The following is a 20,190-nucleotide window of genomic DNA, read 5'->3' on the forward strand; positions in this document are numbered from 1 at the left end:
TTGAGCACAAAAATGCTTAAATAAACGATGCTTCACCCTAAAACGACATCAGAGAGTTACAAAGACTGGTACTTAAAAACAAATTTGCACCATCACTTACGTTCTTCAAGTTCAGAAGGAATGTAGAAAGAATGGAGGTAACGGGAGTAAAGATTAAGTAATCATTTGTCTGTTTTACTGTGTTTCCGACTTATATTTTCTATTTTATTTCCACAATCATTTGTCTTCATACTTTCTTTTTTTTTTTCTGATTGAGTAATTGCTAAACCATCCGTACAACCAAACAAAGTTGAGTTGTTTTTCTCAACATATAGTTTAAGACTTTTCCTATAATTAATTAATTTCACGATGATTTTGGTGAGTGATATACTATGAGATCATAATTTCAGGAAAAAAACCAATTGCCCAACTGATCCACTGAATTACTTGGGCCTAATCTACATTTATCGAAAGGGCCTTACTTATCCAATTAGAGAAGAGACATCAGAGGAAGAAGTGCTTGAACCCACACCAAAATGAATGGGTCAAGCTCCAAGGTCCCAGACATGTGAAGGACTGAAATTGTGAAGATAATAAACTTATAATAATATATATTAAATTTATAAGCAGTAACATGTGAAGGACTCAGCGGGTACTCGCATTGTTTTTGCACATGCATCATCATCATGCATGTGAAGCGTACTGACTTGTGCACACCTTCATTGATGATCAGCCATTGAAAGAAAAGACGTGATTGGCTGGATGGCTGCATTAACCCCAAATCTACCAACCCATCACCTGAACTCCAGTTAATTACATGTGATAAAGGAATATAACAAACTCATTTTTATTTTGATTATGAAAGTATTTTTTTATTTACTTTTATGAAATTAATTGGTCATACTCATACATAACAGCGGATGCTTGTTCACTCTTTTGTTTCATGTAAAATAAGATTTGGGGCCGCTTGATATGGAAGAAACATCGCCGTTAATGCTTTAATTGATCTTCACGTTGATCTTTTCAATGAAATATATAGAAAGAGTGGATTTTATGATCATATATATATAAATATTGCCTAACTATTATAGTGTAGTCCGTAATTCAATGAATTGTTACATACACATACATCCAAAAAACAAAAAAAAAAAAAAAAACTCAATATACTAATCTAGTGCTATCAAATTCACCCACAATCGCATACCTATTTTTACCATCTGGTAAGGAAATATAAACCTTAACATATATATACAGTTTTTAAGTAATGGTGCCTCTTTTGTAGGCACCATTTCTGGTTCTTTATGAAAATTTATGGGATGGGAGGCAATTTATTGGGGTTTTGGTGCAACAGATTATTGAGCTGGTTGGAGTTAAAAGAGTTTTTAGTGCCCTAAGGTGCAAAAACGCGTGGAACAACTCAGCTATTGCTTGCTGGAGTCATTTGCTCAACCCTTCTCCATTATACCACGCTTGTCAGTCTCACCCTCCGCTACATGCAAGTCCACCCCTCTTTATTCCAAAAGCAAACAATTAATAGGATTCAAATCTCAACCCTTAGTTCTCACGTCAAGGAGTAATTCCTGTCAATCCAAGTATTAGCCCTTTTGTTTAATTATAATATCATTTTATTTCATCAAAGAAAAACTGGCCCGCCCACAACATGTGAGATTGCGTGCCCTATAAGTTTCAAAGGGAAACATATCGGTATAAAATCTTCACCCCTAATGTGTACAAAACAAGACGTCTCCAAATATTAGTCATTTAATCACAATTTTCAATAGATATTGAAAAAAATTCCTTATATATATATATATATATATATATATATATATATATTCCTTTTACTATTTAATATTAAAAGCTAGCTAGTATTACATATCAATATATCACTACTATAAAAGTTTTAAATTTTTAAGCTTAATAAATACTAAACTCAAAATATTTTTCTTAATTTTTATTTTATAGGACAAAACCAGACATTCAATTTGAGACCAATGAAGCATCACATAATTCTAAAATTATGTTGCAATAAGATTTCCACTGACAAGACATACTATAATAACAACGCTAGTAAAATAATTATAATTGAATGCCCTATATCTACAATTTTTCCTGATTTTGAGAAATTTTTATTAAAAAATTCAACTTCCTTGCCTACTCCCTCCCTACTTCCTCTCCAATTTCTAAATACCTATTTTATTTCTTATATAAAATAATAAAAGAATTCTTATAAAAAATCAAAATGCATATAAGAAACAGAGATTCTCATAAGTCTAGAGAAAATCATAAATGTGTAAGAAATATAAAAAGGAAATTTATTTATTCAATCATCTTTTTTTTTTTCTCGTTTTACTTTGTTTAGGAAACAAACATTAATTAATATACATTAAAGTAACTGCATCCATTAAAAAAAGGCGTTGAGAAATAGTGAATATTGTGGTACAATAATCGGAGCCAAGAGGGTCCGATGAAATAAAAATTTGCATATGCGTTTGATGCCTGCATAGTTTATTACCCAAATTAGTATCCTTGTCAGTTGGTTGGCAAACTTGGTCCCAATAATCATAGCCTCCCTCCTTAGTACAAAGTCTTTTCCCTTTTACGGTGAATTTGTATAAATAGCTATTCCCCTTTTCCCTCAAATCCTCAAAGCCTTGCTCCAAGCAATAAAGTCACCCCTATTGTTTGAGCTTGCTCTCACTCAAATGGCCACCACATCAATGCAAATTACATTGTCATTTCTCTTCTTATTCTGTCTGCTCGGTATCTGCAGCTGCTTCCATGGCTCTAACAGAGATGATGGAGGTTGGCAAACTGCCCATGCCACATTCTATGGTGGTGCTGACGCTACCGGCACAATGGGTGAGTTTCAGACTTGAGAAACACATAAATGTCGTTACTTGAATTTTTCTGATCTTTGATGGTCTGTATTTCTGGGATATTTGTGATGGTTTTTTTAGGGGGAGCATGTGGTTATGGAAACTTGTATAGCCAGGGGTATGGAACGACCACCGCAGCTTTGAGCACTGCACTTTTCAACAATGGCTTGACCTGTGGTGCCTGCTACGAGCTGCGGTGCAATGACGACCCGAAATGGTGCATTTCTCGAACAATAACCGTGACTGCCACCAACTTTTGTCCACCTAATTATGCTTTATCTAGTGACAATGGTGGGTGGTGCAATCCCCCTCGAGAACACTTCGATTTGGCAGAACCTGCTTTCTTGCAGATTGCAGAATATCGAGCTGGTATTGTTCCTGTTCTCTTCAGAAGGTAGTGCTAATCCTCTCCCAAATTTTACTTCTATTAATAGCACCAACTGTCACAAAGTAATTAAATATGGCATGTTACTCTCACCGAACTATACCTAAAACCAAGCAACTACCCTTCCTTTTCCGTAAGTTTTAAACCACAACTCGATTGAAATCACACTCTATCTTCACCTGTTTTCATTATGAAAGATCGTTCCTAATAGACCAAACTCCTTGTTTTAACTTGCAGGGTTTCTTGCGTGAAGAAAGGAGGCATCAGATTCACCCTCAATGGCCATTCTTACTTCAACCTGGTCTTGATAACAAATGTGGGAGGTGCAGGGGACATAACTTCCGCCTCCATCAAGGGGTCCAAAACAGGGTGGCTACCCATGTCAAGAAATTGGGGTCAAAACTGGCAGAACAATGCCTACCTTAATGGCCAAAGCCTCTCTTTCAAACTGACTGCCAGCGATGGCAGGACTATCACCAAGTACAACGTAGTGCCCGCTGGCTGGCAGTTTGGACAAACTTATGAAGGAGATCAATTCTAGAGAAATTGTTTCTATATATATATATATATATATATATATATATATATATATATATATATATATATATATATATATATATATATATATATATATATATATATATATATCAGGCACATGAGCGTATTATGCAGAGGTAGCATAGTGGCACCCGCTAGCTTTATGTGTGAAATTGGCGAGCCAGTGCCATAGCCTACATAGGTACATATATATATAGTGGCTCCAACTGTTAAAGTTTGGAGGGGAATAAGCTGAATTTTTCATAAGATAATCTGTCGGGAATTGTTAATTTGACCATAATATTTATTGTTTTTTTCATGACTAAAATACTTAAAATTTTTAAATAATGGTATCTCAAAAATCAGAGCACGCTTCTTTTGTAATTTTCAAATTCAGATATTATGATAAGTATTGATAACGAGTGCCTATAGACTACAGTTAATATGTTATTTGTAGTACTGTTTTTAAATTAAATGTAATAAGTAACTGTTAATAAGAAAAAATTAACATATAATGAGAGAATATACTTAATATAATATTCTTCAAAAGTGCCCTGCCTTTAGAGCAGTCGCTAATTACCTCCCAAGGCATTAGCGAGAAGTAGGATTCAGGATTGGATCCTCACAAGCATGGATTGCAGTCAGGAGACACTCGATCGTGGTGGTGAGTGGGCTGCAGTTTGTGGTATCATGACAGGGTTTTCTATTAGCCTAAGCCCACTAACATGCAGAAACATACTTTCTTCACAGGAGCCCTGCCGAATACTGTGCAAAAGTAGTACTAGAACGACGAAGAACCACTAGAGGGGAAGAGTGGAAAGGCAGAAGGGAAACTGAAAATCCAGATGGGAACAGTAAGAAAATGACTCAAAAGAAATTAGGAGTCTAATTATCCTATAAGTTACGCAGACAGTGATCTGTCCAAGCCCCTTTCTCATGTTAGATAAAAGAGACATCTTCACAGGTTTTCTACAAAATTCACAGCACTTCCAAGAGGACGGAAATTGCTCCCAAAACTGGCAGAAACTTCATATCCTGCATACACATCCTCACCTACTCAAACCAAATTCATCAAAGCACAGTTCTTTACAAGCATGATGAACACAAATGGCCATGCACAAAGAGCACCGCCTCCACTTAAAGAACAGCCAAGACAGCACAAAAATCGTACAAAACCATTCCAAGAGATTCAATAATTCAGCAAGGAGTACTTCACTCTCAAAACAATTTTGCCTTTCTCAACACCAAGCTTTCCACCGGTAACCAACCAATGGCCTGGAGGATCTTGCGGCCCTTTGCTCATCTCAGCCATATCAACAAATTTTGACAACTTGTTTACAATGTTTTCTTGTGAACCAGAACTTGAGTCACCGGAGTTGGCAGAACCCACAGTAGCAACAACTTTTTTTGATTTGTCATTTGGAATATGGTCCCACAAAGATCTTCGTATTGTGCAACCAGGAAGCCTAGAATACAAGAGCTTCATGTACAAGACATTTCTCGATCCAAAATCCCAGACTCCAAGTTGTGCTCCAGTGACAATGTAGACACCAGAGAGGTCACCTATAAAGGTTTCAGGGTTTTCAATTGGTGCGGTACTAACATGAGAAAAATTCTTCCATTTCACAGGTTCAAACCATCTGCTATCTTGCTCCTCAGGTCCCTGCCACTTGGGAGCACCAATTGCCACATGGGTGTCCCAGTGTGGAAGTAGGATCTTTGGAAGAGAAGCTAAGTGTTGAAGATGAATACTCAGACGGTTCTTCTTGATTCCTTCTAGGCGTAACCGCAAGCCTGTTACTGGCTTACGTCCAACTGAGATCTGCATTTACATTGAGCCCAGATTAGATGCAAATTCTTATTATAAGGATTCGAGTTACCACACCCCAGTAACTTTCATGGTGTGATTTGTGATCAATGTTCTATATTCAAAGACTCCAGAACCAAAGTAAAGTTGTTTCATGGGGTGATAAGCCCCAAAACAATGAATGGATTATCTCAGATATTTTGTCTCAAGCATCCAAGCAGCGGTTGTTGAAAAAGCAGTAATAACGATAAATATCTTATTATATTTAATTATGAAGACTATAGAGTCCAACACCTCTATTGTATTTAATTATGAAGCCTATAGAGTCCAACATCTCAAAATTGTCATACTATAAATCAAATTTAAGGTGAGTCGATAGGCATATTAGCAGGAGCAAAAACACAACCTATAAACGGTAAACATTACTGATAACTCAATTTTAAAAAAAAAAATTCCTAGTATTTTAAGATTTCCCTTGACCAAAACAATTTCTCAAGATTTAAAATTAGTCTACAAAGGCCAATCAACTATTTAACGACAAGCCGAAAGAGTGGACCCTCTTATGTGGATATCAGCTAAAGGCTCACTTTTGCTTCCTTCAATCATTAAAGGGATTGCATTTCAGTCATATGCCACACCACATTATGGCTCTTAGAATGGCCACTATCATTATGCAATTGCAAAGAAAATTCCAGCTAATGAACAAACAAGAAAAATATAAAACAAAAACCCCTCTATTAAAGGCCAAATCAAGCTAGAGAAAGCGCAATAGTCAGGAGGAAAGAGAACAGCTACTAAAGCTGGTAAAGTTTCTCATAATGGGAGACGTAAAAAGGAAGGTGGTTTTCATTGTTCAACATTCAGGACAATGCTATTATTTCAAATTTCCAGGGACTGCAACAACCATCAGGAATCCTCTATCATATGCACATCGGCATACAGTTCAAAAACATGAAGCCTTTATCCCTGAACCAACATAATGCAGACAATTGTTCTCTTTTTCCATTCTCAGGAACAACTCTCACCAACAAGTGGAAGAGCTTGGAGTTTTAAGATGAAAAGCTATGTTTGCATAAACCTATACCTGCTCTTGGCTGACATAAAGTTTTTGCCCCATCATGCTGAATTGTAAAGATGGGCAAATAGGTTCCTTCCTTTGGTGGCCAGGAATCTTGTCCCGTATAGGAGCCCATATCCTAGGAATTTGGAACTCTAGAAAATACCTTAGTTCTTCAATTGGAGGCTTGTCTGCGGATAATCAGACCAAATATTTGAGTTAGGACAAATAGTTTACAATTAGCAACATAACAAATGAGAAAGAAAAGATTGCATCTCATCAACCACAAAAAATTAGTTGTATTACATTCAAGATAAACACTAATGGCACGGGTCAGATGCTCCTTTCCAGCTACCCCCTCAAGCAGAGCAGTAATAGGATAGAAAGTCATTTCAATAACATCAGGAGAGGACCGGACAGTTTTTGCCCATTGGGTGTGGTTTTGCTCCAGATCATCTCCTCCCCTCCTCCGAAATATTACCGTAACATCCTGCAACAATAAGAATTCCAGAAAATTGAGATCAAGGCTTCATGGAGATTAAGTGAAACAAAGTCTAGCAAGTCACACATATGGAATTGACTGAAAAAAGTAAATGATAAATAAAAAATTAACACTAAAAGGCAAAAAATTTCTGGTAGAAAGCAAGTAAGTTTGCTCCATCAATCATGCAAATAAAATCGCTTGGCCAATAGAGGCAAGCTGAAATATGCATGATCAATCATTATAAAAGTGATGCACCAACAACCTAATGCTAAAGCAATCCAAGCTAGAATATCTTTTGGCAATAACAAAGCAATGAAGTTTTACATATTAGCCATTCCTGCATGCTTGGTCATGATCAATGATGTCATAAGTGTTCAATATCATTGCATTTGGACCTTCTTTAAGAGGAATAGTACGAAATATAACAACCACAATGACCAAACAAACAAACAAAGCATTTTCCCACTACATGGCATCTGCTACATGGATCTGATTCAACAATGGAAAAAAAAAAAAAACAGAAAATACAAAATCCACCCCAAAACAAAAACAGTCATGAAGCTATCGCATCAACAAACCATGACCAACGTATAACCATGCCAAACCAACAGGTACAAACTCACATGCTTAACTAATGAGTTTTCGAAATGAGCAGGAAAATGCAGTGGGGTGACTGGTACAGTGGTTTCAGTCATGGATCTCTATATAAATAACTATTTTTGCCTATTGCTTGATGTCCTACATGCTAAATCGCTTACGTGTACAATAAACAAAAGCTATCTTTCTTTTGAAAATTAGTTTTTCAATAATTTTGAAGTCTGGGCACAGTATATTACAAAACAGCTTCCCAAAATATTAAATATTCATATGCAGATTGATTTCCACTAATAAACTGTCGAGATCTGAATACCTCTTTCCCATTAAGATATGGTGCACTGGTAGGCTGAGGGTAAATTCCTTGACTGTTGAATAAGCCAGGATCAAGACCCTGTAAAGCACAAAATTATCTTAAGTAAGCAATGGGCAAGAAAGTAAGACAGATGAAAGATGACAGAAATATGAAAGAAATAGTGGAACTAGCCTTATCCTTTAACTTGATTTGACCTGAACTTGTATGACTTTCTTTGTCAGAGAATCTCTGATTTCCAATATCCTGGACATAGTTTTTAATCTCCGTGGTGGACAAAGGTGAAGAGTGATGTTGTTTGATGTATATCACATCTTTACCACCAATAGTTACAGAAGTAATGACATGTGTCCCAAAATTTTCAATGAAACTGTCAAATAAAGCAGTATTAGGAATTTAACCTATATTATAAAAGTATTTACACTTAACAACAAATAGTTCATACCTTGCCAGGGATGATGGGTCCCAAGAAGTTGGGACAGTTCGTTTAACATTTTCTTGCAATACCGATGGGGACTTTGTAAGCTGAAACTTGGCAAGTGGAATGTAAAACCCATCCATAGAGAGTGTCTTCGTGGTCGCAGCATCAATATTTGTTGAACCAGTAAAGCTAAATGCAGAGATGAAACTGCCAAGCGGAAAACCACCGGACACATTTGCTTTTTTATTAAAATATTCCAGCATCTGCAGTTGGCAGTTAAGAAAAGCAAATTAGAAAATGTTAAAGCAATACAAATCATGTTTGAAACAAATCAAAGAAAGATAAATCATTGCAAATAGTCTACATAAAGCTCTTAAGATCAGAAATGTTAGTGATGTTAATTTTGCATTTCATTATTGATCACAGTGCACTTTGCAATTAAATTAGCACACACACACTCTCTCTCTCTCTTTGTCCCAAAAGACAATTAGGCCATCAAAATCAAATTCAAGATCTTACACATTGACTAAATCTTCAGCATCAACACTTGATCTGAAGTTAATCCCTTAAACTCAATTTGAAAGTCACAAAATAATTGGGAATCAAACACTAACAATCAAACATGACCTTAGTATACTTTGGTAGGAGATAATACACAAGTCCAAACAGAATCAATTACCAGAGATTCTTAGGCTAACAATTAGCATCATGAACAATTGTACTTGTCAAATAATATCTTAACAAGATAGTGCATATAAACTATTCAATGATCATGTACTAGAGGAAAGAATGGGAGAAATAACTTCAACCCAAGTAAGAAAAGTTTGGATGAAACAAGATGAGCTGTCATTGAAAAGGCTGTACTAATAGAACGGTTTACTCATAAATATAACCAAGATAAAACATTAAAATAAGAATTAATGTAAGCGAGGTATAAATTTAATCAAGCCATTATAATAGAGACTTGATGCAGGAAAAGACAGTTCAAAGAATTTTCTTCATCTTCAGGCAGGGTTAATTACTTGCACATGGTTGGAGTTTGTTCTACATATTTCTTCTCAATATCAAGATAAATTTAATTGGTCCTTTTCTCTCTTTTTTTTTTATCAGTCCAACTGCCACTTCTGTTGATCGCCAAAACAATAAAAACTCATGATATCTTGACTATCATTAGTTCCAAACCTTTAACCCTAAAGTCAAGGTTTTACTATGCCTATCTACCAAAGCCCCAGAAGAAACACAAGAACATACAAGTGTAAATTTGAGCTAAAGCCAAAAATCAACAAGCTGGCATAATTCATGAATAAAACAGCCCAACAAACAAACAGAAAACAAAACCACAACGTTACCTCATGAAAATTGCAAACCCCAGAATTGTGACGGCCAAAAGGCTCTTGGAAGTTCTTGATATCTTTAGAAATATTGGACAGAACAATATGATCGTCCAAGTAGATGTCCCTACCATGTTCCTCATCAACTTCAACTATCCTAGAACCTGCCACGCCTTTACAGTACAATAACCTCGTATCAAAGTTAACATCAAATCCCCTTCCTAATGCCTGCACAGCGTTCATTGCAGTGTGCAAGGCAGCTGCATTTCCATTTCCATTTTCACCCATTTTTTCATCACCAGAATTCCTTTCAATTCCCTTTCAACCTCCAAGCTTTTCCTTGATCAGAATCATAACCAGTTCACCAAATAAGGTCATCTCAAAGACCCAATTTCTCCATCTACTGAATTTCAAAGAAATCGAATGATAGGTTAAGATATTTTGAGGACGGGAACGAGGGCGATGAGCTGATGGTCAAACCACATGGTTGTTTCTTCCGTCTATGAGAATGTGAGGTTGACTGAGAGACGGAAGAAAAGATACGTCAGAGATACGGCGAGGAGAGAATCGAGAATTCTACTTTGTATTTGCAGAGGATCTGAAAGACAATATCCAATCTGATGATTTCTCTGGAAATTCTCTTTTTCTTATTGTGTTTGGTTTAAAAAATAAAATGAAATCTGCCCTTGTATTCTACTGTGTACTTTCTACTATCTTACGAGTTACGGCTATGTTGTCCCACAAAGCCATTGACTCCCTCAAAAGTTTTTTGGGCAAATAGACCATATACAGTGTGACGTGTACTTTTCCATGGAAATCCTAGCCGTTCATTTCTTCCGGACTATAGTCTCTCTCACTCACGCGAGAGAACAGAAAATGGAGAGCCAAAGGAAAATATTTACTTGAACACAACTTTCATATTGGGGAGACAGGAAGGAAACTGTGTAGAGAAATTTTCCTTATTTTTCTCATTTGTTTAGAACCTGTTTGATAGTATAGAGACGGTGTCATGGGATTTAATGAAAGATCAAGGATTCAATGGGGGCTGAAAAGTCCTCCATTTTCATGCCACCAAACAAGACTTTAGAGGGAAATCAACTCAATAATGAATAAATGAAATTAACCTTCAAGTCCAATCCAAATAATTTATGAGTACCTCATGTCATTAACCCCTTTAATGTAGAGTTTCTTCCAAGTAGTTGACTAATGCATTTGGGTTCTGGTTTTCTAATAAAAGCTGAACTTTCTATGATGCTTGCACATCTCTACTCAGATCAGCATACTGTAGAGTCCAGAGGGGTAAATTGCCAATGCATGACACTACTTGATAACGTATCCTATCTTTCACTACCTCACCCACATGCGACTAATATTTCTTTATTTTTTTATATTAAAATTTATTAAATAAACAAAAAAAAAAATTGAGATAGAAAAAATTAACAAAATTGCATGACCGAACAATAAAATAACCTCAAAGTTGAATTAATTTTGTCCTTGAATTGAAAAATCGGGAGCTATATTTTATTAGGTCAAAATTCATTTCTGCAGAAATTGATTTTTTTTTTCTTTTGAAACAAAAATTAGTAGTATTAAGTAAGTATTACGTAAAGTGGGGCAGTTTAGGAAGGGACCAAAATTGACCGAGTTTTTGTTCCAAGTGAACATAGACTAACATACAAAACAAGGTTTGGTTTAATCCCTTCAATTTCAACTTGCTAGACGCTAGACCACAACTTTGATTTTGTCGATGGATACACAAAACAATTACGTTCTTCGTCTACACCGCTGGTCACACATGACATTATATTTTGTTAAAACGTTACATCATGCGACGAGTTTTAAATCTTAATTAATTAATCGTCTGCTTTGGGTCATACAGACTTCACCCCACAGCTTAATAAAGTTTGAGAGGAAACCTTCTTCCGTTCTTGGTTGTTTTCCACTTTATTTGAAGCAGTACTCCTCTGCATCAGCATACACTTCCATTTTCTGAGGTCTAGGACTAGGCACCCTTGACACCAGCTTCAAAGATCCAGTCAGGCTCCACCTTTAGTGGACAATTAACATCAGTTCCAAAAGAGTTTCCTCAGACTGGTGTGTTTCTCATCTCCAGCCACCCCGACAAAAAATTTCATTTCCTGCTTCAGGTACCATCCTCTACAATGCATTCAGCTCGCTCCAATGTGATGCTAATGGTGACAGAAACAAATGCAACTGATAATTGCCCCACTAGATTTACATCTCTGTAACAGTAATTGCTCCTATTAGAGCTTTTCACAGCAACTATGCAAAACATCTTTCAAGTACCACATATTCAGGCCCGAGCACAAGGCAGTATATATGAACAAGCAAACATGGACAAAAGAATAGTCTACCACGATTCCTAGATCCCTACTCTTGCTCCACATGTGTCATGAGAACCAACAGCATGATGTGAGACCTATTATTTCCCAAGCACTCCGGCATCAATCATAAATAATGCCTAAGGCACAAATCCAAGCAACCATCAAATCTAAATATATCACATGAAAGAATGCCATCACGTTCAGAAACAGAAACAAGAATGAAATACCCACTCGTTTATATTTTTCACTCACACGCACAAAATGATCTTGGGCAATCACTTTAACTACAGCTGCTAAAACCAAATTGTTAATTTGCACTGTAATAGCCTTTTTCTGAAGAAGGTAACATTGATATGAACAGAAAAATGTCAAAACCATGTATCTTCTTTACAACAAAGTCAACTAGACAACGTAAATGGTGCCCTATATGTCTTTTATTTTGCCAAGGAATTACCCTAAAACATGTATCTACTATCGCATCCCAACTATATTAAGTTGGAACAAAAAGAAACTTTTTCCAAAATTTTACCCTCATTGTGAGTTCCTTGTCCTCTTGGCAGTGAACAGTTGACGAAGGAAAGCAAACTTCCCCTTTGTTCGAGCAGATAACTCAGCCATGGTTCCATTACTTGTTTCTGCTGTCTCGCTGGTGTCAGATTCAGGTATGGATGGTGAAGGTGGTGTGAGTGTGAAGAGAATTGCATTCAGCATACGGATTATCTGGCTGAAGCTGGGCCTCATGTTAGGGTCCTCAACCCAACATGATTGTATGATAAATGCCAGATCAGGGGATATATCCTCTGGAAGGCTAGGTCGCTCTTGCTGCACACTCATATGACATCAACCTAGTTAGTTATCTGTTCATTTAAATATTTATCGTGCATAGCAAATCAGTGCATTAAAGACTTGCACCTTAACTTTCAAAAAAAACAAAAGACTTGCACCTTAAAAGCAGCAGCATAAGCTGCCTGCAAATTGGACATGCCTTCAAATGGCATGCGATTGGTCAACAATTCCCATAAGACAATTCCAAAGCTGTAGACATCAACCTTGTTATTGTAATGCTTTTTCTCTCCCTGACGCAATGTCACTGTGCTATACAACTACAATGACAGATTGACAGTAAAAGAGTGATAATATGCAAGTAGAATGGTGTACAAAACTTAATCTACTCAGAATTAATTTTTGCTACATGAATGGATCATAACCATGACACTGTGATGACAAAAAGTTCAGCAAGGAGGATGAGTAGAGTATGATGAGAGGGAATTTCACCAACTGCAGAATATAAATGTCCTACTTTATTGTAATTTATTAGTTGCCATCCAAAACTAAAACAGGCTAGAAAGGGGTTCAAGAGCAATTTATGTCTATTAATCCAGTCAGCTATTAAATATGACTCTAATAAATGATCGAGGAATACATTAATTTACAAGGTAAAAATATGCCAAACTCATTTGAGCAAAAATCAATAAATCAATGCAGACTAATAAATGAATTACCAAAAGATGGATTCCCCTGCAACCTCTTAAGAAAACTGCAGAGATCACAAATAGTTTAAATAGAGTAGGGTTATTCTGTATGCAGCTAAGGTTTCGCTACTAAGTATTCAACCAAAAAAAAACCCAAATATATATAAACATCTCTGCATACAAATGTCTATCAATATAGAGGAAGTACATCAGAGAAAATGATAAATTTTCCCCTCCTAATTAAGACTTGATGATTTTCATAAACTTACATCATTCAGAAATCTGGTAATCTAGATATTTGAAACTATACCTGTGTCACAGACAATAGACTTATTGCCTCTAAAGAACATTGATGACTTACAGAGGGGAGAGGATATCACCAGTTGACAAGAAATTGGAAAGTAACTAAAATTATTGTAACTAACAAGAAGAGAGAAAAAAAAAATCTTCAATCTTCATTGTAAATAGGATTGTTTGTCCATTCCGCTAAAACAAATTGGCACAAACCTCAGGAGCCATCCAGCGATAAGTCCCAGTCTCTGCAGTCATCATCTCTGTCACAGATTCTTCCCTTGCAAGACCAAAATCTGCAAGTTTAACAGAACTCTGGTTTGCTGTAAGCAACAAGTTATCTGCATTGATAAATTTCCATACAAATTTGCAATTAGTCAAAGGAATCAAGAAATAGATACTAATCTAGACAATATTATTACATCAAACAGGGAACTACAGCCCACAATTTCAATGGCACAGATTCAATCAGATACAGGCATCAGCCACTGCAACTCCAGACGCAAAGTGAATGCATTTAAAAGCATAGAACAGTTGTGTAATGCATATTCAGGTGTTTCAGTTTTCAAAGTTTTCATCCCAATTCCAATATAAAATTGGGGATAGTATTGATTGAATGCAACATAGAAAAACAGTCGCAAATAAAGAGACCAATGCAGCAGCAAATAATTCAAAAAAAAAAATCTAAACCCACTAATGCACAGCACAGAGAGAAAGAATTTAGAATTAAAGGAAAAGGGACAAACTGCATCCTAGTTAGTATAAAAATTTCAGTTTCTGCACACTTACTAAATAATTTGACAGCTGTGAAGACTTCATGCAAATATGCACGAGAAAGAGAGAAAGAGAGAGAGAAACCGGATTAGCACACAAAACCATCCCTAAGTGAAAAGATGATTATAAACCAGAATGAAATATCCACATTCCAGATGCTGCTATGAAAGGAATGATTGATGGCCTTTGAATTATTCCAAGCAAGCCTATCCAATTACTAAAAAATGTTTCTATAAAATAGCATTCTCTTATAACTGATGAAGGATGCTCAAGAAGTACCAGGCTTTAGATCTCTATGTATAATCCCATTGGCATGCAGACATTCCATGGCTCGAGCAATGTCAAGCGCAAAATTCAAAGCCACATGAAAGTCTAAAACTTTCGGACGGATGCTAATTAAATATTTGCGGAGGGACATTCCAGGTAATAGCTCAGTTACTATTACCATCAGCGGGTCCTTACAAGCTCCAAAGAACTGCCAAGGCAACAAATTCCCTATTGCGGGTGAGAATCAGATAAACCGTAGATTCCCTCAATGAAACAGTTGATATTAAAAGCATCAAAGAAAATACTGCTGCATATTGCATTTCACGTTTTGAACAGTCACCTTGACAAGATTCTCGTGTTTTACTCGAGACATCATGTTAACCTCACGAGCAAAACGACTCTCAAGTGCAGTTCTTTCCTCCACAGTACTCCCACGGTGAAGAACTTTAATAGCAACAATCCGATCACCATACCTGGAAAAATATTAGACTCACCCCTATGTAACTAGGACAGCAGCCTTAGTGAACAAACACAATTTTACAATTGATCCCCATCACATGGTTTCACTTAAAAACTTTACAAATTAAAATACTATCTCCATCATTCTTTTTTCTATAACAGAATAAAAAATCATCTGTACCAAAAATCTTCAAGAAAAAGTGATAATTAGAAAGGAAAAACAATGTTCTTCATATATTGACTTCTCCTGTTACATCCACACAAGCATCAAAAATGTATTTTCTAATAAAAAAAATTTAAATTTGTTAGTTTGGGGTATAATTAACTACAAAGGCCCGGATTACAATAAGAAGATTAAGAAAAAAATTCCCCACCACTAAACTACTATGGCTCCTTTTTTTTGGCGTCTGACAAAATAATTGTGCGTAAATTAGAACTATTGTTATTACAGAAGTGTTTGAGACTGACCTTCCTTCGTAAACTTTGCCATGAGCTCCTTCGCCGATTTTGGAGCCGATAAATAACAATTTCGGGTCAATGAGCAAATTTTGATCGACGGTCAACTCTTGAGCAGCCGTTACCGACCCATTTGAAACGACGACGCTTCTTGTTTCTTCCTCACTGCAACTCATAGTTGCAACTTTTGCTACCTTTAGTTTCCTTTTTTGGTTTCTAAATTATTCCCGAATTCCTCATTTCATCAATCAAATTAAAATTTTGCATTATCTTAAAAACCAAAGGCTTCTTTCAATTTCCACATCACCTTCAAACCACCGAACCCAAATACTCCTTCCGATTCCTCTTTCTCCTCCCAAACCAACCATCCAAATAGGCTCTTTGAATTCCCGCACCGATTTTATAATCTTTTTCTTCTTTTCTTTTCTTTGTTTGAAACCTTGTTGAAATTTCGCTTGAGCTCCAAGTCTATTTGAAGATAATAACAAGAAAATAATAAAGAAATGAAACCCTAACAAAGGAGAAGAAGATGAGACAAAAGCCACTTACAGTCCAAGCAAAAAAAAAAAAAAAAAAGACTGGTAATCACATGGAGCTCAAGCTTTCACTTAAAACAGAGAAGTTTCAATTCATCAAAGGAAGAATAATTTTAGACAAATAAAAAAAAAAAAGAAAGAAAGTGAAGAGAGTCAGTTTGAGGTTTGTTTGTCTATCTAGCTAAGTTAGAAGCTCCTCCGATGAAGAAGATAATATTCCGAGAAACTTTTTTGTGTCTGTTCCGACGAGGGTTTGATTAACTACTTTTTCTCCTTAAAAAAGAAAAATAATATAATACTATAGTAAAAGAAATGGGAAAAAAAGGAAAGGCGTAGTGTTTGGAGAAGAGTGAAGGGCCAATGAGAGAAGAGCACGTGGATAGCACAGGACTTTTTATTAGAGGTCATAGCATCAGCGATTTGGACATGGTTGGTCCAGGATGCCTCTGACGGGGCTCTCGTACGGAGACAAGCTCTATCCATCTCTCTCTCGACTCGACTCGGCTGGGCTCGACGGCCGAAATCGGCTTGGTTCTAATCTAAAGCTTCTCCCTCTCCTTTTTCTCATTTTGGCTCGTGCATAAATTTTTTATTTAAAAATTTGTAGTGGTAAACCAACTTCTTGGGAATAAAACGGCCCTGCTACAAGAAAAGTCACACATAGTCAGTAGCATTTTCTTTTTCTTACATAAAGATAAAGTCACGCAAATGTTGCGTTCTTCAATTTTTTTACCTATTTCTTTTACCCGAAAGCGACGCACTTTAATTGATATATATATGTCTACGTGAATGAATTATATAAATAATTTTGTTATTTAAATAATTACTAAAATAAGAACAACAAATAAAATATATATAATTATGTTAAAAAAAGAAAAATAGATTTAAAGTAGGCACAGAAGTGGATTTAAAAACATGAATTGCAACCCTACTTTCAAGAAAATTTAAATAACTAATATAACTTTATTATTATTTTATATTTTTTTGTCAATTTTTTAATTGAGTCGTAACATCAAACCCGATAACCATTCTATATATAGGATAGACTTAGATTAAATATATATATATATATATATATATATATTATAGTGTTATTTTTCAATTTCTTTTAATGTCTCAAAATAATCTTCTTTTTTCTGTTTTAATATCTTTACTCTTCTTTTATTATATTCCAAAATTATTTTTATCAATATTTTTACTTTTTTGAGTATACCAACTTTAAAAAACATTTTAAAATTTTAATATAAAATTTTACTAAAATAAAAAATTTTCTTTCTTAATTGTTCTTAATCTTCATGAAAATAAAATAAGCATGAAAATTTCAACACAAATAGAGTACGTACAAATGAAAAAAAATTTATCCACCATGATAGTCACAAAATCACAGTTGTTATTTTCATTTAATAAATCATAGTATAGTAAAAAAAAAAAAGTTACTTGTATATCTTTTATTATATAGAAACATCGTTACCTTATTATGATGTATACAAACTTATCATAAATTATAAACATAAAATAATATATTATATGTCTTTTATGTCTAAAAAAAGATCATTTACTTGCTTTTCTCTCATACTTTTAGAAGTTTATATAATTTGTGAATATTATCGGTAAATCTCAAATTTACATGTTTCTGAATAAAAAATCAGAGAAAATGAAAATATGAAATCAAAGAGTTTCTATTAAATTTATACTTATCCTTTGCTTATTTTGATACTCTCTTTTTTCTTCTGTTGTTAAAAAAATGAAAGATTCGTTTTTTAAAGGAAAATAAAATGGTGGGACTGCCATTGAAAGTTACCATCCGATTGTTACATTTTTTTAAATTAATGACAACGGATTTCAAATCTTATTTTTGTGTTTGTAACTTTTAGAATACAGATAGGAAATTAAATATTAAATATATACATATATATATATGTAAAAAGGAATAGAAAATTATTTATAAAGCAACATTCGTGTATATATATATATATATATATATATATATATTTTGCTTATGAATATTAACTCAAACAACATTTTTATTGCACGTATCATAGGTGTATTTATTTAAATAACAATATCTTCCTCCAAATAAAAAAAAAATTCTATTTGTAAGTTTTTTATGTTGTATACAATAACGCCATTTAAAACAAATTTATGAAAGTTTTCTACTACTACATATGATATAAAATAAGTTTATTGTAAGATCAAAAATCTTAGTTTAGAGGAAATATCTACTTTTTTGTAATTTTTAAAACTTGAACACTTTTTCATCGAAATCGTTGACAAATTTATTCCGCTGATAAATGTGAAAAGCACTTTGGAGGCTTGAAGGGGGATGTAAGGCTTCTACCACGCAGCCATGGGACAAGTACGTGGGGGAGAGATTCGCCTACATTTGTGGGTGTGGGGTCTGTCTGACATCTCCATCAAAAATTGTGGGAAAAGGTATACCCCACACTTCTCCATCAGCAATTCGCCATCTTATTAGAGAGAAGGGGGCCATGGCTCTGACACTGTCATCTCATCCTTCGTGTGAACCACCTGCTTACATGTCACACTGCGGGCTCCACCTTAACTTGTTTTCAAGTTGTTGAACACGTGCAAAAAATAAAAAATATCCTATTTTCCTTAATTTCTAAAATTCACGCGAGAAAAACGTGAACGTGATTTTCAAATGAGGCGAATAAAATTAGAAAACAAAAAGATAATTACAATCTATATTGACAATAAAGCTCTTAATAAGTTAGTATAGCGAATGAATTGTTAATAAAATTATTTATATGTTAGAATAAAATGAAAATATCAAATATAAGATTAAAGATGTCCAAAAATATTTACGTCTTTATTTTTACCGTTTGCTTTTTCCAACTTTATGCACATTGCTTTTTTTTTCTCATTTTTTCTCTTAATTTGTCTTCTGTTTTTTTTTTTTTTTTTACATTTGAAAAAAAATATTGTCTTTCTCCACCTTTCCAAAAGTTTTCCTTTTGTAATATGGTCCCTCATTTTCTTCCCTTTACTTCTTTGTTTTTTCTTCTTTTAAGCAATGTGGACAATACACACGACCAAGGGAGATCTGTACCACTGAAATAATGCCAACAAGGGCAGATTTAGTCCATTTATGCCGACAAGGCCAAATGTAGCTTGATTTTTTGCCAGATTTATGATTTATCTCGGCCAAGTTATAAGATTTAACTATGATCAAACCAGATATAGATATGTCAATGAGTAATTCAACTCTAGCAAGACATTCTATATATTTATCAAACTCTAAAAACCATGACCAAATCTATGCCGGTAAAACTAAATCTAACTCAATAATGGATCATAATTAAGTCAACTACAAGTATGTCAAAGTCGAATTCAATCTTAATATGAAAGTTAAATGTTTATTTAAAATTTAATATTTATCGTTCTTTTATTTTTAAATTTAACCATTGTTTTATTCAAGTTAAAATGTAATTTTTTGAATTTATTAATTTTTTAAAAAGTTAATTACAAAAGTTAGCAAATACAATTAATAAAGTTGATGATTTTTATGTGAAGATAGTCCCTAACAAATACAAATTGAATTTTTTTAATTTTAATAATGATAATTTATTAATTTTTATAATCAATTTTCTTAAATATATAAAATAAAAAAAATTACATCTTAAGTTGAATAAAATAATAAATTGAACCATAAAGTGATAATTTAACAAATACTAGATTCTAAAATGAACATTTTGACTAAACATGAAATACCCAATCACACTAATATGGTGTAATTAGTGATTACAAACACCAAGTATTTTCATTAGTTTTCTTTGCCAATA

The 20,190-nt window shown here is 34.4% G+C and overlaps 3 protein-coding genes across 4 annotated transcripts; 1 reads left to right on the plus strand and 2 right to left on the minus strand.

Moving 5' to 3' along the window:
* Positions 1-2,578: 2,578 nt before the first annotated feature.
* On the plus strand, positions 2,579-3,815 carry LOC18507088 (expansin-A4-like). Its single transcript, XM_007099462.3, has 3 exons — positions 2,579-2,841; positions 2,940-3,252; positions 3,481-3,815. Exons 1-3 carry the CDS (start codon positions 2,685-2,687, stop codon positions 3,782-3,784), a joined length of 774 nt encoding a protein of 257 aa, XP_007099524.1. The 5' UTR covers positions 2,579-2,684; the 3' UTR covers positions 3,785-3,815.
* Positions 3,816-4,643: 828 nt separating this feature from the next.
* Positions 4,644-10,527, minus strand: LOC18602231 (MACPF domain-containing protein CAD1-like). Its single transcript, XM_018119858.2, has 7 exons — positions 9,806-10,527; positions 8,481-8,719; positions 8,210-8,405; positions 8,039-8,116; positions 6,951-7,134; positions 6,672-6,835; positions 4,644-5,602 (listed from the first exon to the last, which is right to left on the minus strand). The coding sequence occupies exons 1-7, from the start codon at positions 10,073-10,075 to the stop codon at positions 4,970-4,972; spliced, it is 1,764 nt and encodes a 587-aa protein (XP_017975347.2). The 5' UTR covers positions 10,076-10,527; the 3' UTR covers positions 4,644-4,969.
* A 1,933-nt stretch (positions 10,528-12,460) lies between these two features.
* LOC18602232 (Protein kinase superfamily protein) lies at positions 12,461-16,679 on the minus strand. 2 transcript variants are annotated; one of them, XM_007033490.3, is made up of 6 exons: positions 15,864-16,679; positions 15,277-15,380; positions 14,949-15,144; positions 14,112-14,236; positions 13,077-13,235; positions 12,461-12,954 (listed from the first exon to the last, which is right to left on the minus strand). In XM_007033490.3, exons 1-6 carry the CDS (start codon positions 15,883-15,885, stop codon positions 12,664-12,666), a joined length of 897 nt encoding a protein of 298 aa, XP_007033552.1. In that variant the 5' UTR covers positions 15,886-16,679; the 3' UTR covers positions 12,461-12,663. The 2 variants fall into 2 exon arrangements, with proteins under 2 accessions (XP_007033552.1, XP_017975545.1); XM_018120056.2 differs by having other exon boundaries at positions 15,277-15,409.
* Positions 16,680-20,190: the final 3,511 nt, after the last annotated feature.

Source organism: Theobroma cacao, chromosome 4, assembly GCF_053813885.1.
Source record: "Theobroma cacao isolate CCN51 chromosome 4, ASM5381388v1, whole genome shotgun sequence".
Classification (NCBI taxonomy): Eukaryota; Viridiplantae; Streptophyta; class Magnoliopsida; order Malvales; family Malvaceae; genus Theobroma; species Theobroma cacao.

Bases quoted from the DNA above. Each gene is read 5' to 3' on its own strand.
- LOC18602231 (XM_018119858.2), bottom strand. From the start codon at position 10,075: ATGGGTGAAAATGGAAATGGAAATGCAGCTGCCTTGCACACTGCAATG. The intron at 8,406-8,480 runs GTATGAACTATT...TTTATTTGACAG, and splicing joins GACCCATCATCCCTGGCAAG to TTTCATTGAAAATTTTGGGA. The intron at 5,603-6,671 runs GTATAGGTTTAT...ATGTAAATGCAG, and splicing joins TTTATGTCAGCCAAGAGCAG to ATCTCAGTTGGACGTAAGCC.
- LOC18602232 (XM_018120056.2), bottom strand. From the start codon at position 16,027: ATGAGTTGCAGTGAGGAAGAAACAAGAAGCGTCGTCGTTTCAAATGGG. The intron at 15,410-15,863 runs GTCAGTCTCAAA...ATATTTTTCCAG, and splicing joins GGCAAAGTTTACGAAGGAAG to GTATGGTGATCGGATTGTTG. The intron at 13,236-14,111 runs GTTTGTGCCAAT...CTGTCATTGTAG, and splicing joins ATCGCTGGATGGCTCCTGAG to TTGTATAGCACAGTGACATT.
- LOC18507088 (XM_007099462.3), top strand. From the start codon at position 2,685: ATGGCCACCACATCAATGCAAATTACATTGTCATTTCTCTTCTTATTC. The intron at 2,842-2,939 runs GTGAGTTTCAGA...TGGTTTTTTTAG, and splicing joins TGACGCTACCGGCACAATGG to GGGGAGCATGTGGTTATGGA. The intron at 3,253-3,480 runs GTAGTGCTAATC...TTTAACTTGCAG, and splicing joins GTTCCTGTTCTCTTCAGAAG to GGTTTCTTGCGTGAAGAAAG.